Source organism: Lemur catta, chromosome 21, assembly GCF_020740605.2.
Source record: "Lemur catta isolate mLemCat1 chromosome 21, mLemCat1.pri, whole genome shotgun sequence".
NCBI lineage: Eukaryota > Metazoa > Chordata > Mammalia > Primates > Lemuridae > Lemur > Lemur catta.
The window spans coordinates 28,124,629-28,147,181 of record NC_059148.1 but is presented as its reverse complement, the minus strand read 5'-3'; the positions used below and the strand labels follow the sequence as shown (position 1 = coordinate 28,147,181).

At 48.8% G+C, this 22,553-nt stretch overlaps 2 protein-coding genes across 3 annotated transcripts in view; both read right to left on the bottom strand.

The window, feature by feature from the left end:
• DNAH10 (dynein axonemal heavy chain 10) overlaps positions 1 to 14,553 on the bottom strand; it is a 101,249-nt gene extending 86,696 nt beyond the window's left edge. The window contains exons 1-8 of the mRNA XM_045534988.1: positions 14,340 to 14,553; positions 10,811 to 10,897; positions 8,674 to 8,774; positions 7,488 to 7,596; positions 5,098 to 5,213; positions 4,689 to 4,908; positions 2,354 to 2,511; positions 1,104 to 1,334 (exon numbers count right to left, since the gene is read on the bottom strand). Coding sequence (XP_045390944.1) covers positions 1,104 to 1,334; positions 2,354 to 2,511; positions 4,689 to 4,908; positions 5,098 to 5,213; positions 7,488 to 7,596; positions 8,674 to 8,774; positions 10,811 to 10,897; positions 14,340 to 14,553 — 1,236 coding nt within the window. The remainder of the gene's footprint in view (positions 1 to 1,103; positions 1,335 to 2,353; positions 2,512 to 4,688; positions 4,909 to 5,097; positions 5,214 to 7,487; positions 7,597 to 8,673; positions 8,775 to 10,810; positions 10,898 to 14,339) is intronic.
• Positions 14,554 to 15,969: 1,416 nt separating this feature from the next.
• Positions 15,970 to 22,553, bottom strand: part of ATP6V0A2 (ATPase H+ transporting V0 subunit a2) — a 28,703-nt gene continuing 22,119 nt past the window's right edge. Inside the window, exons 17-21 of one of the 2 annotated variants that reach the window (XR_006730746.1) lie at positions 22,408 to 22,527; positions 20,197 to 20,314; positions 18,936 to 19,107; positions 16,886 to 18,316; positions 15,970 to 16,797 (exon numbers count right to left, since the gene is read on the bottom strand). Coding sequence is in view for 1 of the 2 variants with exons in the window: in XM_045534986.1 (XP_045390942.1) it covers positions 18,211 to 18,316; positions 18,936 to 19,107; positions 20,197 to 20,314; positions 22,408 to 22,527 (516 nt within the window). In the remaining variant the exon portion in view is untranslated. Of the gene's footprint in view, positions 18,317 to 18,935; positions 19,108 to 20,196; positions 20,315 to 22,407; positions 22,528 to 22,553 lie in introns of both variants that reach the window. The other variant, XM_045534986.1, reaches the window with a different exon arrangement.

Below are 22,553 nucleotides of genomic sequence, written 5' to 3'. Positions count from 1 at the left end.
AGCTCTTCCCAAATTCCTGACCCACAAAATCCGGAGACAAACACAGGGGTCGTCATTAAGAAAGTGGGAAAACAACCTGCAGACTGGGACCCTGCAAATCATATATCTGATAAAAGATTTGTATTCAGAATTTTTGTAGAACTCTTACAAATCAATAACAAGACAAACAATGGGCAACGATTAAAATAGACGGTTCACCAAAGATGCGGAATTGACAAGAAGCACACTAAACACACACCAAGGTGTTCTGTCTCACTAGTTATTAGGGAAACACAAATTAAACCACGAGGAGATTCCACTTCCCACCCATAAGAATGGCTTTAATCAAGAAGACAGACAGTAACAAGTGTTGGTGAGAATATGGAAAAACTGGAACCCTCACATATTGCTGATGAGAATAATAGGGGCGACCGCTTTAGAGAACAGTCTAGAAATTCCTCAAAAGGTTAAACAGTTACCACGTGACCCAGCTAGTCCACTCCCAGGCACAAGGATACTGAGAAACGTGGGTCCACCCAAAACCTTGCACACAACCGTTCCTAACAGCATTATTCGTAACAGCCAAAATGTGGAAACAACTCAAATACCCACCAACGGATGGCTGGAGAAACAAAATGCAGTGTTACTATATCCACGTGGTGGAATGTCACGTAGCCAGAAAAAGGAATGAAGCACTGCCACCTGCCACGACATGGGCGAAACTTGGAAACCGATGCTGTGTGACAGAAGCCGGACACGGGAGGATAAAAGCTGCATGATGCCACTTGTATGAAGTCCCCGGAGCGGTCAAACGCATAAGAGGCAGAACAGTGAACAGAGATCACAGGGGACTTGGGGGAAGCAGGAAGGGGGCGTTGGCATTTAATAGGTGCAGAGTTTCAGTTTGGGAAGACGACATGGGCTTGGATATAGACAGTGTTGTGTGTGCACGGTGTCGTGTATGTATTTAATGCCACTGAGCTGTACACTTGGAACTGGTTAAAACGATAAATATTATGCCATATCTATTTTATCTCAGTTTTTTAAATGCTGAATGAAGAAAAAGGAGGTGGAACCATGCGAAAGCTCACTGACAGCGGACTTTGCGGAGCGCGGCGGCCTACCTTGAAATGCCGCTCCGCGGTGGACAGGAAGCGCACGTTGTCCGAGGCCTCCATGTGCAGCTTGAACAGCTCGGTCAGCACCGGCTGCACGCTGGCCGGGAGCATGGAGCCCGCCTCCTTGATCACGTCCAAGACTTTTCTGACTACTGGCAGCTTTGTTTGCTCATGAAGCGCACTTAAGGTTGCATTTCTTTCCCGCCAGAATTCAATTTCGGCCAGAGGGCCATGACCCTGAGAGGTGACACGAACACACAAAGAACTCTCATCGCTGGCTCGAGGCAGACACCTGCCGTGGTTTCTTCGGCACTTGCTCCTTCCTCCCCAACCGCTCCGGTCCACACAGGGTCTCGGAGGTGGCCTTCCCACCGCGGATGGAGCCATCAGAGTGACCATCTCAGGGCGCCGGCTGGGAACACGAGGCAAAGACACTCCGCCTTTCTCTGGACAATGCAGTCTGCGGTCAGGGGGCCAGAAACTACTGCAAGTTGCCACCGTGAGGGAAACCAGCCTGAGGAATAAGCCCCCTCACCTCCCAGAGAAGAGGCTAGAACCAAGAGATTCACAGAGAAACACAGCTAAAGTCCTGATAAACCGTACCTGAAGCCAGCCCTGCCTCTGGACGTTTCAGTTATGTGGGGCAAGGAGTTCTCTTTTTTTTTTTTTTTTTTTGGAGACAGAATCTCGCTCTGCTGCCCAGGCTAGAGTGCCATGGCGTTAGCCTAGCTCACAGCAACCTCAGACTCTTGAGTTCAAGCAATCCTTCTGCCTCAGCCTCCCTAGTAGCTGGGACTACAGGCATGCGCCACCATGCCTGGATAATTTTTTTCTATATATTTTTAGTTGTCCAGATAATTTCTTTCTATTTTTTTTTTTTTTTAGTAGAGATGAGGTCTCGCTCTTGCTCAGGCTAGTCTCGAACTCCTGACCTCGAAAGATCCTCCCGCCTCGGCCTCCCAGAGTGCTAGGATTATAGACGTGAGCCACCATCCCCTGCCTCTCTTTCTTATTTGATCCAGGTGAGTTGGGTTTTGTGTTTCTGGCAACCCGAGCATCGTGACTGACACACAGTGTCAACTCTGTCAATCCAGGCAGGAATCTGGTAGCACACCAACATCAGAAAGTCCAAGAATGATATCTTGGGTGTGTTTACTTGGATGTTTTAAGGAAGTCACAAAGCAGTAGAAAAAGGCCAGAACATGCAGACCCTCAGTCTCTTGGCTCTATGGATCTTTGAACCCTGCACACATTACCTGAGGTGTCTTCTTCAGCTGGTCCTCAACAGCTGCAGATATCTGATTCAGCCAGTTTATCACACACTGCTCCAAGATTTCAACGGTTTCTGGGTCAGCTGCCAGATCAGACACCTCTCTGTCCACGCTGATGCTCGGCATTTCTAACTTGATCTCACCTAGTAGGACAAAAATGGCCAGTCAGCCACTGGCTTAGGAAAAATGATGCTAAAACAGTCATGTTCAGGTTTCTCTCATACATCAGTATAAGCTCTGACACATCCGTTGTCCTAATAATGTCCCTATCCTGTTTCTCTCTCATTAGAATGCAATTAAAACATTTTAGATAATTGCTCCAGTGTTAAGCTCCATGATGATGATTGAGTTATTAAGATGTTCCCAAATTTATAACCTAGTGACTTCCGTTTTTAAAGAATTGAACAAACAATCACAGCTCAACAGACATGTGAGGTAACCTTCAGGATGAAACAGAGAGTCAAAGATAAATCGGGGGCGGGGGGAATGACCTGAGAGAAATTGAGATAATACCAAGAAAAGGGAGAAATTTCCAAAAAGAAATCCCAACTCTTTGTCTCAGAGATTTGAGACACTATGGCATCCATCAAACAAGAACAGGATGCTATGAAAAAGGCACAATCAGAGACTAAGAGGTGTGACTATCAATCAGACGCGGGGAAGGTGAAAGTTGAGGAACACTCCAGGAAGGTACAATGCAAAGACAAAAAGATGGAAAACAGAAGAGATGAGAAAGAAAATCTATAGACATCTGTCCAGTAGGAATTTTAACAAGAGGAAACAAAGACAAATAGGGAAGAGCTACATAAAAAAAGAAAGACTGTATATAATGTATTATATATATGTGATACAGTCATTTAAAAAACTCACTCTGCAACAGATTACCTGGCATTTATGATAGAATGCATCTTGAAGAAAAAGAATAAAAGAGCTTTTTAAATTAACAGCCAGTAACCGACAAAAAGCTATTAGTAAATGTCCCATAAACAAAAACAAACTTCTTCCCCACAGTATTATGTAACAGGGGTCGGCAAACTTTTCTCAAAAGGCCAAACAGTAAATATTTCAGGTCCTGCAGGCCAAGAGGCAAAATCAAAGACAGAATGTAGGTGTTTATGTAGCCGCCAAAAATGTAACCATTTAACATTAAAAACACTATTTGTAGCCCACAGGCCATTACAAACAGGCAGTGGGCCGGATTTGGCCATAATGTTCTGACCCGTTATAGAATATTAATTCACCTGCTTTTCTGATTTTTAAATAATATATGCTAATTGTAAAAAAAAAAGTACCAAAGAAAAACCATCTTATTCTCACATCCTAGTCAGTGCCAGTCACCGATAACATTTCAAGGAATTTCCTGCCAGTGTTTTATCTAAAACACAAATGTATTTTTCACTCATCTAGTTTTTTACCCCAAGAACGAGGCACACAATCATGTTTAAGATAATAAGAAACGATTCTGCACATCTCTGCTATGTTATCCCAATTCTGGGAGTCGAGAAAGGGGAAAATAAGGAAAACACCAAGCAGAAATACCGGAAAATGGGTACAAGAGACAGGGCAAGAGAAAACTGCTTCTGGGGGGGAGAAAAGAACATTCTAAACGGAAGCCCCAAAAAACATCCCGTAACGTGTTACAAAAGGTTTGGATTTCTACATGTGTACAAAGTGGGGCTTGTTAAATCTTGCTTTTAAAGGAAGAAAAAAGGTTATTTTCCTAGAACAGCAATCCCATTTCACGGGCCTTAATAGTCTTGCTGATAAAAGCTCTTTTGTCTTTTCACAATGTAAGACCCTAAAAATACAGCTACCACATGAGACTCAGCTTCCTCCCCAAGCCAGCCTGTCGGCCTCCCTGTTCTCCCACGACACACAGTCTCCTACTGACCCAGGCTCTGGGACTCTGGCTGTGCCGTCCACCCCATCGAATGAGATGCAGACCGGCTCCATGCAATAGCAGCTGCTGTGTGCAACTTTCAGAGGAGGTCCAATGCCACCTCCTCCGTGAAGCTCTCCTTGACTTCCCCAGCTTGGTCTCCCTCTTCCAAACCCTACAGACCCTAGTATCTTTCTTAAGCTCTTTGTCCTGCCCTAGTTCCTAACGCACTGGATTCTAAGACACTTGAGGACAAAGATCACACCGTTCCTTTTTGTGTCTCTTATAATAATGATGAGCTCAGTTTCTTTCAAGCACGGGAGTGAGCATGTCAACAAGAATTATTAAAAATTAAATTCAAAAAGCTCCTGAACGCTTACATTTGCCTTCTTAAAGTAAACTCATCGTTCTTAACTCAAGAGGAGAAAGATGGAACCTGACCTTCCAGTTGCTGCATTGTTCTTTGAATGCCATTTGCAAATTTCTGGAGGTTCATTAAAAATTCGTCCCGTATTAACTGAACACTGTGATATTCTACGGTTTCCATGGGCATGCTGGGGAGGTCCATTTCAAACTTAAAAGGATCGGGGAACTCTCCAGGTGCAAGTACAAAGGTCGAGTCCATCTTGTGCTGGCTGAAGGACAACGCTGGCAAGAATACCTACAAAGCCAAGTTAATGACACAGTCACGCGATGTCGTTTTCAGTGATTCGTGTACTTACGTTGCCTCCAGCTTTGAATACTCTGTTATACTGAAGTATAAATGTGCCCACGACCCGTTTTGGGACTAAACGAATCACATGGCCTTAATCTCAGAAATGCTGGGATTCCTTCCTTTCCCCGTATTTACCTGACATACAATACCCTTCAGCAAATGAAGCACGTGAGCATTTATGATCCCGTACTCCAGCGCTTCGGGCATGATTTCCATGGCCTCCTTCATGTCAGTAGCTTCGGCGACTGCCTCTGAGTAGGAACAGAACAGACGTGAGATTGGTGCGGGAGTGGCCAACAGTCAACACTGGCTACAGTGCAGAAATCTCCTTCTGCTCATGTCACTGCAAGCCAAGTCCTGGTCACAGGCTCAGAATAGATGCTCCTTTTGTGTTTAAATGAATCCCTGGGCCTATGAGAAGCTGAAATAAATACAACACACTGTGGTTCTTTTTTTTTTTTTTTTTTTTTAGACAGGGTCTCATTCAGTTGCAGTGGTGTCATTATAGCTCACTGCAGCCTCAAACTCCTGGGCTCAAGCGATCCTCCTGCCTCAGCCTCCCAAAGTGCTGGGATTCCAGGAGGGAGCCGCCGCGCCCAGCCAACCCTGTGGTTCACGGATCAGTACAAGCAGCGCCCAGGAACTGTACACATTAGCTAACCTGGTTGGGGTGTCCAAAGCTGGACAACAGAAATAACTGGGGTTGCCTGGACATGTTTGCCAGGTTCCTTGCTGCTATGGCCTGGATGGCCCAAAATTCACAGTCGAATCCCCAGTGTGACGGTGTTGGGTGGGGGTGTGGGAGGTGATTAGGCCGGGAGGGCACGATGGGATCAGTGCCTTATAAGAGGGACACAAGGGCTTGCTCCCTCTCCCTCTGTGCTCCCCACCATGTGAGGACACGAGAAGCCGCCCTCCCCAGACACCGGATCTGCTGGCACCTTGATCTTGGACTTTCTGGCACCCAGAACTGAGAAAACTAAATTGCTGTTCAAGCCGCCCTGTCTGTGATTCCTCTTCCAGCCCCAGGTCAGACGTAGGCTCTGCCCGTCTCCACTCCCAACTGTTCCCTGGTTCGTCCCCAAAGCAGCTTTTGAGTCACGGGGTACACTTGGCAGCCACCTGCCCTCCCAACACACGAGGTTTTATTTCATATGTATCCATGTCACCCAGCCAAGCATCAGCCACCACGGCAGACAGTGCAAAGGGTCCTCGGACTCCTCCCTCCATCTGACTGGGACACAAAACGGAAGCACCACGCACAGACGTGCTGGAGTGATTATTTCACACATTTCCGTCGCACGCCTCTCCCCGCGTCTACGGAGAGATGCACTGTCGCTCGCCGAGCACGTTTCCTTATATTAAACACTCTGCACTTGAATTGGTTTTAAAGGACGGCCTAAGACCCCAGTGTGGGAAAGACCACTGCAGAAAGACAAGTAGAACGAGACCAAATGGCACTAACGTGGGGCCAGAGACTGGCGCCGCCCACCCGGGCCTCAGCTTTGCTGTTGATGTTCTGCAGGGGGATCAGCAAGAGTTGGGGGGTGCTCGGGCAGGATAGAGTGCAGTGGGGACGCCCAGAAAGTGACCCTGCAGGATAAACTTGGCCTCTGAGTGGCTCCTGCATTGAAATTGCACAGCCACGCAGAGAAGCCCACGAAAGCTCGTCTTATAACCGGGCGTCGCCTGGCTTGGAATCGTCCTCTGATTGTTGCAAGTAGAGTTAAGAACATACACGTACAGTCGGTTCTTGTTGTTCCTGGTAGTGACGTTCTATAAAGTCACCGTGACCAAGCACAGAATCAGAAGGCCGAACCCCGCTCCCAGCGGGAACACGGTGTGAGGTCCCTGGGAGTCGCTGTGCACTGCGCTTCCCCAACCCGTCAACACCTGACTCTGTTTCCTGTGCGCTTGTTTAAAGACCCTGTATTTAACACACAGCATTGACTCTGTGACATTGACTCGTGGAAAACAGCTCAATCACTCGTGCCTGAACGAAGCTTCCCTGACCCCCCTACTTTCTCCGTGGGGCACGTCGCAGCCTCCTGGCCCTTGGCAACACCAGAGAGCACCTCCACGCCGCGCTCAGGGGCCATGGAAAGCCGCAAAATCGCCAACAAAAAGCAGAAACATGCAGAAAGTACGGCACTGAATCGGTCACGAGAAGGACACCTGCTCGCAGGGTGACAGCTGAGACAGGAAGGCAGGGACGCCGTCTTGCTCAAACTCATCTGGGAACACGCGGCACTGGAATTTCTCCTCGCTCTGCCCACGTCCGCCAACGACCTCGAAAGTGTCACCAGTGTCGCTCGCAGGGTTACGAGCCAACATCGGTGAGCGGGCGACGTCACAAGTAAGGAACCCAGGAAAAATGAGCATCAACTCCATTCGTAAAAAGTTACGTTCTCAAGAAAATGTAAAAAGAGAAAGAAAGAATCATGCACTCACTCATGTACACACATAACCCGCCCCGCAACACACACACACACACACACACACACACACACACACCAGAAATATACCTTTGGTGTTTCGGAGAAAAAATACCACGTTCTGGTCCAGAAACTCCTCGGGAACAGGCGTGCACAGCATGTGGAGACACGTCCTCTCCACGATGGTCCTCACGCGTCTCTGCAACACGGGGAACAAATGTCGTTGCTGAGACACACCTGTTCACCCGAAGACCCTGACATTCAAGTACACCTGAGGCCTCCTCTCAGCGCAGGGGCAGATCTCACTCCCTCACGACGCCGCCAGCGCCCCGCATCGGAACCAGGGGCTACAGCACGGGACTAAAATGCACCCAGACTCTGACCTCTAAGCGCGACCCCTCTGTCGGGTGGCCAGCACAGCCACGCCCCAGTAAACTGACCTGGACAAAGTCCCGGCAGAGCTTTGCTAGGCCAGACCTAGCCACGAACCAGGTCTGAATTCTGTTTTGGGTTGGGGGGGACACATTCCTGAAGCAATTCAGGGCAATTTCACTGAGCACAGGCCAGGCTGAGTGACGTCCTAGTCTGAAACGCCGCCCTTGGGACGTTTGCAATGAAGCATTCGCTCAGCAGGCCTGGGTTGTCCAAACCCTCCACGTCCCCAGAGGTCTTCAGGCCTGGTCTTCAACTGGCTCTGGGGTGACAACTTCTAAGCTTCCGGAATGTCCTGCCTGATGTGAGTCGTGGGCTAAGCCAGATAGCCTGTTTTTGTTTGCCTGGAATCCTGGTCACGCTTGTTTCAGTTTGACCCCTGGGGGGGGGGTTGGGGGCTGGGGAAGCTGAGTAACTAAATTCAGCCGTGTGGACGCTCCATGCCTACGTGACCATCCCCCAACCCAAACCCTGACACTGAGGCTCGGGTGAGCCTCCCTGGTTGGCAATACTCCGTGTGAGTTGTCACCCACTAGTCCCTGGGAGAGGACAACGGGAAGCCTGCACCTGCTTTCTCCTGGCCCACCCTGTGCACCTTTTCCTTTGCTGGTGCTAATTTGCATCCTAAACGAGAACCATGAGTATAACAGCTTTTCTGGGTCCTGTAAGTCCTCCTAGTTAATCACTGAACCTGAGGGTGGTCTTGAGGACCCTTAACACGGGGTCCTGTAGTCTCCACTCCAACACGATGACTCCCGTGGAGGGACTATGTCCATCCCCTGACCGCCGGCAGCGGCGGCAGCACCCCATTGCCCCAGCGAGGGGGACCGAGGGCCGTGCGTACCTTGGTGGAGGGTTTTTCTGACATCTCTTTGTCCAGGTCTTCACTCTCTATGCTGGCTAAATACTGACCAAGGGAACCACTTTTCCACGACAAACTCTTCCCTGCAAGACATTATCCCGAGTGTAAGATGAAATAATCAGAAAGTTAGGTTTCCTATCGTCGAGACCAGGCAGGCCTGCATTTTGTGTCACAGCATATTGGATTCAAAAGGCAGGTCATCCAATAGCTACACGGACATTTGTTACAAGGGAAGCCTTGACGTACGTTATAACGGAAGACAGCCAGGCTGCGTTTTCACAGGTCGTCCACCAGAAATTGTGTGTGTGGCGGCGGGGGTTGGGGGGGAGTTTTCCAGCTACAGTGTCCAACATGTGACTTCTCTGAGATTTTTACTAAAAACGAGTTTATCATTAACACGAGGATTACAGCTAACCTGTAAGCATTGATGCCTTTTTCACTATGAGACTCAAAACTCGTGTGGGACAAAAAGAAACGTAGCCTAAATAAAATAATTGCATCTGGCCCGGGTGCGGTGGCACACGCCTGTAATCCCAGCACTCTGGGAGGCTGAGGCAGGAGGATCACTTGAGCCCAGGAGTGTGAGGTTGCTGTGAGCTAGGCTGACGCCACGGCACTCTAGCCAGGGTGACAGAGCGAGACTCTGTCTTAAAAAAAAAAAACAACAACAACAAAAAAATGATTGCATCTCTCTCAAGCCTAATGTGATCAAGGCGGATCCGGAAACCTCGTGGGGTGCCAAGTGTCAGCCCTGAGAGCGTCCCAGCGCGGCGACTACGGAGCGGGGAGCTTTCCCTGGAACTCAGCTCTCCCTCTGACGGGCACTGTGCGAAGTCACTGCTGCTTTGGAATCAACTCAACGTGCGGGGGCTGAATCCTCTCTGCCATCGGTTTTCTCATCCGTAAAATGGGACAGTGGTAACTACTGGGCAGGTTCTGGAGGATTCGATTCCAGCAAGGTCAAAGGCCTGACACGCTGGCCGGCAGGAGACGCGGTCCAGAGAGGGCAGGGTCATCGGGGCACTAGCAACAGACCACAGCAAACACAGGCTTACGAATGTACTTAATGCCACCTAGAAATGGTTACAATGGTAAGTTTCACGTTACAGCTATTTTACCACGATGAAAAGAAAAAGAACACTTAAGTGTGGCTTAACTGACTTTGTGGGAAAGGACTTCCCCAACCTTCCCTCCTAAGCAACCTCCCCCCACCCAGGTCTCTGCTGCTCACGGATTCATCGGTGCCACAAACCTCCCCCCACCAAGAACCACTAGGATAGAAAACTGGGTTAGAGCACGTTGCTAAGGTCACATCGTCACCACGACAGAGATGACTCCAAGCCTGCAGAGGATCAGAAATGTCACAGGACACCCTGTGCATATACAGCAGCAAGTCTGGTCCCACGTCCCAAGTGACGATCAGCAGACTCCTTGACTTAAACATCGGCGTGCGCTGGCGAGTCCCCTCAAAGAACCGGCATCTGTAGGCTGCACCCCGGCAGCCCTCGCCGCGAAGGAGAGCGTACGGCGTTGTCCCGCGTGGAGCAGACGCCGAGCGAGACCGGTGTCCTCGTGTCATGTGCTGTACTGCGCTGAAGTGTCCCCCCCAAAATTACGTCCTCAGAGCGTGACCTTATTTGGAAATAAGATCTTCGCAGATGTCATTAGTTATGATGCAGTCACACTGGATACGGGTGGCCCTAAACCCAACATGCCTGGTGCCCATGCCAGAGGAGAGAGGAGACGCGGGCACGCAGGGGAGGAGGCTCAGTGACGCAGCTGTGAGCTGAGGATGCTGCAGCCACCAGCTGCCGGAGGAGGCCAGGAAGCGTCCTCCCCCCTGACCTTCCGAGGAAGCAGGGCCCTGGTGACACCCTGAGTTTGGACTTCTGGCCTCCAGAAGTGTGAGAGAATGAATTTCTGCTGTTTTCAGCCCTCACGTTGGTGGCGACTCGCGAGTAGAGCCCCGGGAAACTACTGTGTGCATGTGTTACCGGGCCGGCTGTGTCCCTTCTGCCTGGCACCGAGGAGCAGCAGGAACCCAGGGCAGCGTGGCGGTCAACACCTGCACCCAGGGCAGGGTCCCCCCGTCCACCCACCCCGCACCCCTCACCCGCACCTTGCCATCTGTCCAGGGACTCCACCTTCGGAGAAGCCATCTCCTCCTCCGCGTCCTCCTCGTCGAAAGCAAGAGGTGCCTCACTTTCTTCACAGCCACATAAATGGAAAGAAAAGACAAAATGTCATTTTTCACTGCACGAAACACCTGCTGTGTTTGCTTTCCATGGAGCCGAGGGGTCGGGGCACGGCCCGCGGGAGACTCGTGCAGGTCACGGTCATACAGAAAGGGACCGGTCACTGCAGCCGGCTCCCGGTGACCGCAAGGAAGGTTTGCCCAAATCCTGCCAAGAGATGAAGGACACGAGAACGGTCACAGAGTCACCACCAGCCCAGAGGAAATATAAGTGACCAAGAAGCATAAAAAAGAGGCTCGTGGTTGTGCAACACTATGGACATATTTCATCGCGCTGAGCTGCACACTTAAAATGGCTAAGATGGTAAAGTGTATGTTACGTGTATGTTATCACAATAAAAAACTGAAGGGGAAAGAGGCTCCACCTCCACCAACATTTATATAAACATTAATATGAACAGAGTCAGGACGTGCATCCGCTATTCATCTATGACACTGGCAAAAATCTAAAAGTGTGACAATATCCAATGTCCGCAAGGCTGTTGGGGAGCAGGCACCTCACCCGCCGTCGCTGGGGTGTGACAGGCCGGGCCTTCCTGGAGGACAGTTTGGCAGGACCTGCCAGACCTGAATTGTAAATGTGCACACTCCTTACAGCACCAACTCCACCTTTATACATCCATCCTACAGAAGAACAAGAGCTTGCAAAGATAGGTGGATACTGTTACGTTGTCTGTAGAATGAAATACTGTAAAATGCTAAATGTCAATTAATTGGGGAATGGGTAAGTCAAATACGGTACATGTATATATTTAAAATCTATAGTGTTAGGTAGACCTATAGGTATTGACATGAACAAATCTCCAGGATATGTTGCCGGGGGGGGGGGGATCAAGTCACAAAACAATAAGCATAGTATGATTTTATTTATAGTTTTAGCAACTACATATGTATCTACATATTATCATCAAAAATATCATTATATATAGATACAGACAGACAGACATAGATAGGTAGGTAGACAAATGGATAGAGATTTAGAAAGGTAGGCAGGGAGACAGACAGACAGGTAGATAGATAGATAGATATTTGGAAAAAGAGCCGGCAGGGTACACACAAAACTAATAACAGTGGCTACCCATAGGAATGGCAGTAGGACTCGAGCTTAAGGGATGGTGAAGTGCTGCTTTTTCACTTTTTACTTTATATAATTCTATGTTATGTGAGTTTTTTAGAGAACATGTATCCCATCAATACCTGTGTAATTTTTTGAAATGTAAGCAAGTTATTAAATGATATGTGCAGTACGATTCCATTTTGTTATCTCAAGAAAGAGCACACGCACACCTGCTAAAACCGCCTCCTGGGCTAGCTGCTGCCAGGGAGGACACCTCTGTCCCCACCCCGTCCCCAGTGCCTCCCTGTCTCATTCCTAGCACTGTTAGCTGGGAGCAGAGAGAAGTCTTGACCAGGGGAGGGGCAGGAAAAAGGAATGACAGGACGCGCCACCCCACTGAAGGTCCTTGGGACAGAGCAGAGCCCCCCAAAAGGACCCACTAAAGCTGTTCGAGCGTCTTTGTGAGCCTGTGGGCCTAATAAGCAGAGAGTGAGTGACGACAACGAGAGATGCAGAGATGGGGCGGAGGTCCCTTCTTCCCACCTGGCCGGAGCCCAACGCCCAGCGCCACCTAGCACCTCCAGGCATGGCAGCTTCTCGCCAAGCAGTGACGGTGGGAAAGAGCCGGAAACAGAGGGGAAGACCAGGGGTAGAAGCAGCCGGAAACAGCACCCTTTAGCAGGTCCAGGAAGTAACCAGGGGACCCTCTGAAGTGAGACTGATGGGGACATCCAACCTAGTAGACATTTGGCCTAAACATGTGCCAGTAAACATAGAGCAGAAAACAGCCACCCCTCTAGGGCCTCTGCAAGCAGTTCAAGTCACGTGCATTCTTTAGGGTCTTTGTATGATTTTTTAAAGTGTACAAAATCTAGGTTACTGAAACTGTGGTGCATGTTGAGTGGTCAATCCTGTTCGTGTATTTTCGCATCCATAATTTCACTTGGTGATACTGGAAGAGCCTAAATTCAAGGTCCCGTTACAATGTAACGTCCGGGTCCACAGGCCTGCCCAGGGGAGTGAGAGACTGGAAGGTGAGATTCCAAAATGTAATCATGTGGTCATGTCTCCGAGTTCCACTGGCAATTTGTTATTGTTGTTTATTTGTGGTTTGGGATTCTTTACAATGAATACCTGTATTATTTTGTATATGTAAAGAATTCATATTTAAAATAAATGAATGTGGTCAGGCATGGTGGCTCATGCCTGTAATTTCAGCACTTTGGGAAGCCAAGGCGGGAGAATTGCTTGAACCCAGGAATTTGAGACCAGCCTGGGCAATATAGCAAGACCCCATCTCTTAAAAAAATTTTTTTAAATTAGCCAGGCATGGTGGTAAATGCCTGTAGTACCAGCTACTCAGGCCCCAGAGTTCAAAATAACAAGTGATCTCTGATTGTGCCAGTACACTCCAGCCTGGGCGATAGAGCAAGACCCTGTCTCTAAAAAAAAAAAAAAAAAATGAATAAACACAATAAAATAAATGAATGTGCCTAATATCTTTAAAAAAAAGTACACCTGGCCCCGCCACCCCACCTGTGAGAGGCCTGGTGTGGGACCCACAGGCCTCATGCACTGGAGGCTGCTGTGGACGTGGCAGTTCAGGACAGCTGTCCTCACGCTGCTGCGACCAGGCAACTTTTTCCGTGTCCTTCCTGCATTTTCCTGTCCCTTGTCCCAGCACGCTGTGCTGCCTCCTGCTTCAGCCCTGAGCTCCCTCCTTTCTGTGTCCCTGGCCTTTTGGAGCAGGCAGGCCTACCCATTGGGGTGGGGACCCCCCTCCACCGATGGTCTGCGCACCCTGTCACTGTCATCTTTTGCTATTAAAGATGCTGCCTTATTCAACATAAACATTTTAAATGTCCTGTAACTTTTCAAAGCCTCGCCTTGGCATTACTTCTCTTTTCGGCACACGAGGAGCCTCCAGAAACAGAAAGTGTGCTCCTCCCACCCTCCCCGAGACCCTGCGGCCGCCGAAGAGAGTGGGGGTGCCTGGGCGCCTGCCAGCACGGGACGGCCCTACCCGGCCACTGCGTGTCACCGGACAGTGAAGCCCACCGCCCACGTGGCCTTGGGCAGGCTACTTAACCCCCTCGGTGCCGGTGTGCTCCTGTGTAACGCGGGGACGCGAAGAACGCCCAGCGCACGGGCCGGCGGCCCGATACAGCGCTGGCGCCGCGGCCGCTGCGGAGCGAGGGCTGCGTGGGACTTGGCCGCGGGCTCACTCGGGGCCTGACTCTCCGGGAGGGCCGGGCGGCCGTGTCGCGGGTTCCGCGGCGGCCGCACGTGGCGGCGGCAGGAAGCACCTGCGCGGGCGGGCGGGGGCGGCGGGCTCACCCATCTCCACCTCCACCTCCTCGGGCACCACCGTGCGGTAGAAGAAGAGCGTGGCGGCGCCCTCCTCGTCGCTCCGCTGGTTGAGGAAGTGCAGCACGGTGTCCTCGCCCTCGCCGTCGTCGCGGTTCAGCAGGTCCTCGAAGATCTGCGGGTCGCTGAGGCCGAAGGCGGTGTACACGCGGTCGCGCATCCACAGCACCCGCAGGTCGTCCATGGCGCGGCGCCGGGCAGAGGGAGCCGGCGTCGGGCGGCGTCCGTGACAACGCGCTCCTAGCAACGGGCGCCCCGGCAACGGCCGCCGCGCGGGCCCCTCTGGGTCCCCGCCCGCCCCCACCCCGTGCCGCCGCGCGGGCCCCGCCCGTGGTCCCGGGGAAGCGAGTCCGGGCAGGCGGCAGCGCCCCCTCTCGGCAGCGGGGCGGGACCGCACGGCCAGGACCGGGCCTCGGGCCGCCGCAGCCCGGGGAAGGGCGCGACAGCCCGCAGACCTTGCTGGGCGCCGAGGCACCAGACGGGCGTCGCCTCCCGTAATTCTCACGACCCCCCGTCTGCAGGGCGCGCGCCCACCTTGCAGATAAGGAAGCTGAGCCAAGGGAGGTGGGAGACAGGGTCACGGCAGGAGGGGCGGAGGCAGAAGGGCACAGTGCGGATCCAAGACCGCAGAGAAGCAAGTACACGGGAGAGTCCCCCGAGGGCAAGTTCCTTCTGGTACAAAATCAGGGAAGGGGCAGAGCTCTTTGGCTTTGTAGCCAAGACAAAGCATAATCAAGCAAAACACCGGTTTTAAAAATATAAATATATTTATTTGTCATTAGTAAAAGGAAGTTCAATACTGATAGGAAGATGCAATTTGTCCTCTCATGCATTTGTGGAGCAAAACACGAACTTGTTCACTGTCATTTCCCCTCGAGAGGAGCTGAGCCCCTAGATGACTAGGCCGACCCTTAGAACCTCCTAACCTTCTTGTTAGATTTTCCCGTCAAGGACTGAGTGGAATATTCTAAGTATTTCTTAAAATTCTAAACCAAACCTCAGCATTAATGGCTTGACTGTAAGAAAACTGTTACTCCGAACTGCCTTATTCCCATCATCTTGAATTAAGATCTCTTAATAACCTTCTTGGAGATATTCCATATGGCATGCAAGCAAACCAGGCTTCAAATTTTTAATAGAGAAATTTGTTTTTAAATGCAGGCTGCAGAACAGGTGTAGATGTTATTTTTTGTTTTCCAAAATGAATCAGGCTCTAAAATGTCTGAATACTTACTTCGTAGGCATCACCAGTTACCTATGCTATAGATATTCTGTTTCTTATTAAACTACTGCAGGTTGAACACTGAGACCAGAATGTTATAAAATACCCATTCCAGAAATGAGGAAGGAGCAGCATTCAGCGAAAGAGTAGTCTTTTCAAAGTCCTGTCCGGGACAGCAAGTCCACAGGGCTCAGCACAACCCAGGGTCCCTCTCAGAGCACCCTGTGGTCCTTAACTGACCTCGATTGCGTCACTGCGAGCGCAGTCTCCACCCTGGCGAGATGAAATCAAATTCTATTTTACTGCAGAAATCCCTTGGGCTTTTATATTAGGACTCCAATAACATATGGCAATAAACATCTGAATGAAAACTGAAACTGTGGCTGTCATGACATTTATCTTTAGGAAAATAAAGAGATACCATCTAGTGTTATCCAGACAACTGACCATCTTTCCTCTGGGTACCTGCTGTCAAGGAAATGAAAAATGTCTCAAAAACTGGACACACAATAGGTTCTAGCAAATTGCTTCAATACAAAACAAAACAAGAACCACCACTCTGGGAGCACGACATCAGAGCCGATCGCTTTATAAAAGAAATAAAATCTCCCCTGGTGTCTACGAGATACCATATCAAACTATTTCCAGAGAATTCCTTCACAAAAGTTAGGACAATTAATTGGCTTTTCACCTAATTACATTCTGCATAACCACTACGCAGATTCCAACTGGAAAAGGACGCTTCACCCTGTTCTGCATCCCGGTAAGGTGTTCATTAGAATGTTAGAGTGGCGCCCATGACAATCACCAGCAGGGAGCCGTAGAAGATTCCAGCGGACGGACGCCATGTGTCCCTTGTTTACTAATCAGCTAATAGTGCCCTGAATGAAGTCTTGGGTTTCCTAAGGATGAAGCAGTTACTACTGATTTTATGATAGATCCTTGGAGTAAAGTAAGGCAAATGACAATTTGCGGGGGACATCAGGTAAAAAACAACCTTGAAATCTGAACATTACTTGGATTTCATATTCCCCCAGTAGAAGTGCCCAACATTACACCTGTCTGGGGAAACAAAACTTTGAGAGCAAAATCATTTCCAAGAGTTTCATCAGCACTGTTTTATGTTTGATAACTTGAGGGACAAGAAGCAGGAAGTCCCAACTGGCCGTGGATAACCTCTCATCCAGCAGCAGCACAGAGTCTTCACTGTAAGGGAGAAGGGCTAAGTTTAGAGTCGCGGCTGTGTCAGATGACGTTCAGCCCAGGCCTCTCCGCACACGGGCCTTGAACTGACCTGCGAAGATCTCCGTAAACCCCGTGCTGCCATAACGGCGCTTGTCACCAAAGTGCCAAAGTCTCTACTACTAATCAGGGTGAAGGAGCACGGGGGCAGACGGGCCTTTAACGTGTGCTACTCGAAATTTTAAGAAGGTGAAAATAATTATCTAAAATCAATTAGAGTAAAATATGAAAAATGAACACAATTTACAAGATTACGGTATAGATCCAAACATTCAATAAGATGCACTCAAATTCACAGAAAACTAAATGTCAAGTGAATCGATGAATTTAAACTAAGGATTATAAATTAATGGCGTAGTTAGAATTATTAATAGTTTTCAACTGATCTCAATAGTGTTTGAAGGTTTAAATTAACTCTACATACCTTTATCAGACCTTTATTTAGAAACAAGTCTAAAAACAAAAAATTATAATTATGCTGTTTTCAAGGATAAGTGCAATCTCTTCATGGTAAAATATCTTTATATTTTGTTATAAAAAATATACAAAATACTACTTTTTACCCTTCCTTCACTCAGTATAAACCCTTTTTGTTCAGTAACATCAGCCAAGCTGGTCACTAAGTTCAAATTATATTCATATTAGATCTTCTACAATCAAACTGGGTTTTAAGGCTCAGTACACAGCTTATCTTTCCAAACATACAATGGTCATAATTGGTTTTATGAAAGGGTAACAGGATAAGAGTCTTTAAAAAAATATACAAATGGGATAACCATTTGTTGTATGTTTTATAATATTTTATCCCATTTCCTGGAATTATTAAAACAAGACAAAATTGTAGAAACAATCCTCTGCTTGTAATTCTAGATAGCATATGATAAAAAACATTTGCATATTTTTTAATCAAGCAGAATAAATGTGGATCTTTTGATAATCCGTCATTAAATTTTTTTAAAAACCATGCTTACTCAGCAGTTGGAAAATATTATCTGACAACTTCAGATGACAGAATAACTTTGTTTTTTTAATAAAGTTTAAAGGAATCAAGTATCTAAGACCATTTTTTAATTAGCCATCCAAAATTGGCTTCTCTCCCCCAATCCTGTATTTTAAAAAACAACTTTAACATAACAGTTGGCATTAACTTATATTCACTCATCGTAAAAACCAAAAGAAATTTATATACCCAAAATTGATAAACTATACAAAATATTTAACATATGAGGAAGAGGTATATCTTACAGAATTATTTGGCTATATCATAAGGCAATCAATGAAGACGGAATTTTTCCTATCACAAGTTTGATGTAAGTGAAATTCTACAACATGATACTTCTCCATAAACTTGAAAGCGGGCTGGGTACAGCAGGATGATCATGCCACACTGTCGTCCTTACTAAACTTCGATGAAAGCAGACTAAATGAGAAAGGAACAAATTTGGTGCCTGCACCAACATAGAATTTGTTCTGAAATTCCACCCTAAAAAAAGAAAATTCACGTATTAATGGAAGATTGTGAAATAACATTCCTGTTTCTTAAAACATTTATATGTTAAAAAAAAATTACTGTGCTAGAATTGCTTCATGCCATAACATGCTCTCAGCACAAATATTTTTATTTAGAGGAACACCTCCCGCCCCCACGCTGGCTGTCCCAGTGTGTAACGGGAGCTGTCACTGATGCATCCTGCCCCTTTTGTCACACAGCCAGACACACAGAAGGCACACGCACGAGTAATTAGAACCTCTCTCTCCACTGAGGAAACTGGATGCACACAGAATTAATTTGATATATACTACAAAACAAAAACACATAAGAAGTGTTTTACAGTAAGATAAAGCAATCTGTCAGACCCAAAGTCAACTAAGAGTATAAAACACCTGCAATTATTCTGTAAGCAAAAACTCACAAGCATAAACAGTGATAACAGTTCAGAAACAAAATACAATTTTAACTCGGAAGATTTGAATACAGATCCCAAAGGCAGAAGGCAAGAACTAGCCTACGTCAAGCATTAGGTTTTGGGGGGTTCTGCGTGTTTAGGGGGAAGGGTTATATGTGTTTAGATAACAGTCCCAAGGCTGAATCTCAGACTCACCAGTGGAGGCGTATGGCGTGAAGAAACGCAGAAAGCCCTTCCATGACCAAGAGGATGAAGACGGTCAACACTGCGAAGAGAGCGATCACCGGGAGCAGCAGCAAGACCCCGTAGGTCGTGTCCACGCGAAGGCCCACGCGCATCAGCATGGCCCACAGCACGTCGGACAGCTCTGCAAAGGAAGCCGCGGGCTCGCTTCGCTATGTGCAGCTCCGAGCCACCACCCCATAAAATAACATACACACGTGTGCATCACGTATGTAACCTGCTTCTCAGGTAAAAGTTACCCAGTTCCTTAACTGTCGTCAACACTGAGGAAGACGTGGCATTCCGGAAAAGCCGGCGGCCCTCCTACCGGCGGGAGATCTCGACCCAGACCGGGTCGGCTCAGCGCCGTCGGGGGCAGTGCTGGCCCCGCAGCAGGCGCCAGACCCAGGCCAGGCTCTGCCCCGGCAGACAGACTGGGCGACCCCGCGCAGGGCACCGGCCTTCCTGGGCTCCGTCGCGTCCTCTGCAAAACGGAGATGAGGGAGCACAGGGGCCCCTCCCTGCGGGGCCATAAATCCCAGACCTTCCGCGACGCTTATAAAAACATCACTATAATTTAAAAAAAAAAACTCTCTGGCCTGGCATGTTTCCAAATGCCAATGTCTGAAAGAAGCTGGTGACTGGCCACTGGTCCCGACAGCAAGTGTGCTATGCACGTGGTCTGCGGACTAAAGCCCGAGCGGCTAAGTGTGTACTTTGCCCAAGAGCTCAGACGGCAGACGGTGCTGATGGATTCGGACCGAGTTGCCGCAGAACAGGGGTTATTTAACTCAACGGTGGAAACTAAATGCGTGCGTCATCGGACCATGCAGAGGGAGGAATGCCTGCAGTCAAAACTGTTAACCTGCACCATTTCAGGACTTGCTTAAAATAAATACTAATAAATATTCACACTTAGTAAGGCAGGACCGAATAAACTATCAGTAATAACAGTAACAGCGGAGACTGAACGTGTTTATGCCGGAGGTTCCCAGGCCTTCTCGGCCTCAACGCCCCTGGCGTCTCAGGGGCCATTTTCTCAGCACCCCTGAAAGAAACAGCCGGGAGCCCTGGGCACTCGCCGGCTAACGGCACGAGTTCGCACAGTGACTGAAAGACGGTGCCATGTTTCCCTCAAAAACTTAAACTACCTCACGGGGTCTCCCATGAGCTCACTGTGGCGCCACAGGTGTCTCAACACGGAGTCTGGGGACAGGTGTGAGCCGGAACTTACGTGCGTGCGCCAGACTGAGCGCCCAGAGCCTCAGGTAGGACGCGGTGTTGGAGATGCAGCCAAGACAGTACTCGATGGAGTGGATGACTTGGGTCATGAGTATTTCTCCAAAATTGAACTGAGAGAGATCACACACGTGTTAGCCTCACTGTGTCACACGCACTAGCCTCACTGTGTCACACGCACACTCCCACGGGTTAAGTGTGTCCCACCTTCAGGATCACAGGGGAAGAACTGCCTTCCGGAATGCTGGTGACAACACCCAGAGGGTGAGGAACAGGAAGCCCAAGGCTGAGTTCTGCTCCCAGCTCCACAAGACTCCCCACCCTCACCAGCCCCCCTTCCACCTCTAGCCTCAGTTTCCCCTGTGCAAACAGAGGGGCCGGACTAGAGGAGGTGGGCTTGCCACAGCCCAGGGTGCCAACACCCTTAGGTGGCCCAGCAGGGCCCCTGAGCTGGTCTGAGCATTACACAACATCTAAGGATTAAATGGCTGCTCACCAACGAGAGCGAAGGCTACTAGTGCCTCAGCTTAAGGATAAGAGAACCCTAAATACAGAGCCAAGACGGGAAAACTATAAAAGGGTCCCTGATAGTGACAAGGCTGCAAAATGCCAGCAAGATTCCAATGCTCTTTCCAGCTCTGCTTTCTGTTTTTCTGTGATCCTATAAGCCCAATTATTAATTGTCTCAAATTAAAACACTAAATTACATGATAACTATAAAACATTAACTATAAGAAATTTTGTTTGGTCCTCACTAAATGGCCAAAATAAGGTTTCCAAGAAAGGAAAGGTGCTTGTGGAGGACATGCTCTGCGTGTCTGCCCAGGACGGCACCTCCCTCTCTGGGGGGCTGCTACTTCCTCTGTCCAGCCTCGTGCCCAGCCCTCGCCACAGCTGCGATGGACTGAATTATGTCCCCAAAATCCGTACGTTGAAGCCCTAACCCCAGTGTGACTGTATTTGGAGACAGGACCTTTAAGGAGGTTAAATGAGGCCACGAGGGCGAGGCTGGCCCAGCAGGAAGCCAGGGCGCAGACACACAGAGGAAGGGCCACGTGAGGCTGCGGCGAGAAGGCAACTGTCTGCAGGCCAAGGACAGCGGCCTCAGGAGAAACCAACCCTGCGAGCATCTTGATGCTGGGCTTCCAGCCTCCAGAACGGTGAGAGACAAGCCACCCAGTTTGTGGTATTTGGTTACGGCAGCCCCGGCAGACAGACCAGTCACTGGTCCAGGGATGGCAGGTGGCCCCAGCCAGGCCAATCCTGGTATCTCCGTGGGGTTTTCCGTACTAGTCATGAGAGGTAGGAATGCTTTCCTCTCTGATTGAAAGACTGAAAAAAATAAGCCCAGGGCTACCTGTGGCCAGGGTTCCGACACCATGGGGCCAACCGGCTTCAGAATATAGAGCAAACTTACAAACAAAAAAAACTTACAAAGAAAAAAAAAAAAACCAACCAAGCTGTAATCATCCTGAAACCAACTCTACTCCTGTCTGACATGAGCCAGTAGATTTCCCTTTGAAATCAGAGTAAACTGGGTCTCTATGTCTTCTAACTACAGAAAGTTCTGGGCTGGGAGCAGTAGCTCATGCCTGTAATCCTAGCACTCTGGGAGGTCAAGGTGGGAGGATCGCCTGAGCTCAGGAGTTTGAGACCAGCGTGAGCAAGAGTGAGCCCTCGTCTCTACAAAAAAACAGAAAAATTAGCCGGGTGTGGTTGTGCACACCTACAGTCCCAGCTACTTGGGAGGCTGAGGCAGGAGGATCGCTTGAGCACAGGAGTTTGAGGTTGCTGTGAGCTGTGATGACGCCACTGCACTCTAGCCTGGGCAACAGAGTGAGATCTTCTGTCAAAAAAAAAAAAAGTACACACACACACACACACACACACACACACACACACATATATATAAATACTGACACAGGAACCTTTGGAGAGCAACGTTTGTGGCACCTTAAGTCACTTCAATCATAACTTGCAATGGTGACAGTATGAATCCCATTGTAAAAGTGAAACAACAAAATGACAACCCAAACTCTTGCATTATGACACCAATTGTATGACCAAAACAGCACTTGGAAAGCCTTGAGTAACTGTTGTTTTGTTTTGTATTTTTACACTGTAATTATCATTTTTATCATGACGATTATCTCTACAGAAGCTTGATTACTTATCTAAGTTTATCAACAGCAACGGGAAAGATTACCTCTTCACATGTCATTTCTCTACATCCATCTTCCATTTGGTTATGTCCCTCTTCTATGTCTTGGTTTCCCAGCAAAGAAACTTCTTCCTCACTATCTTTCCTTACAAGCGTGTAGCCACTCTAACAACCAAAAGAGTACACAGTCA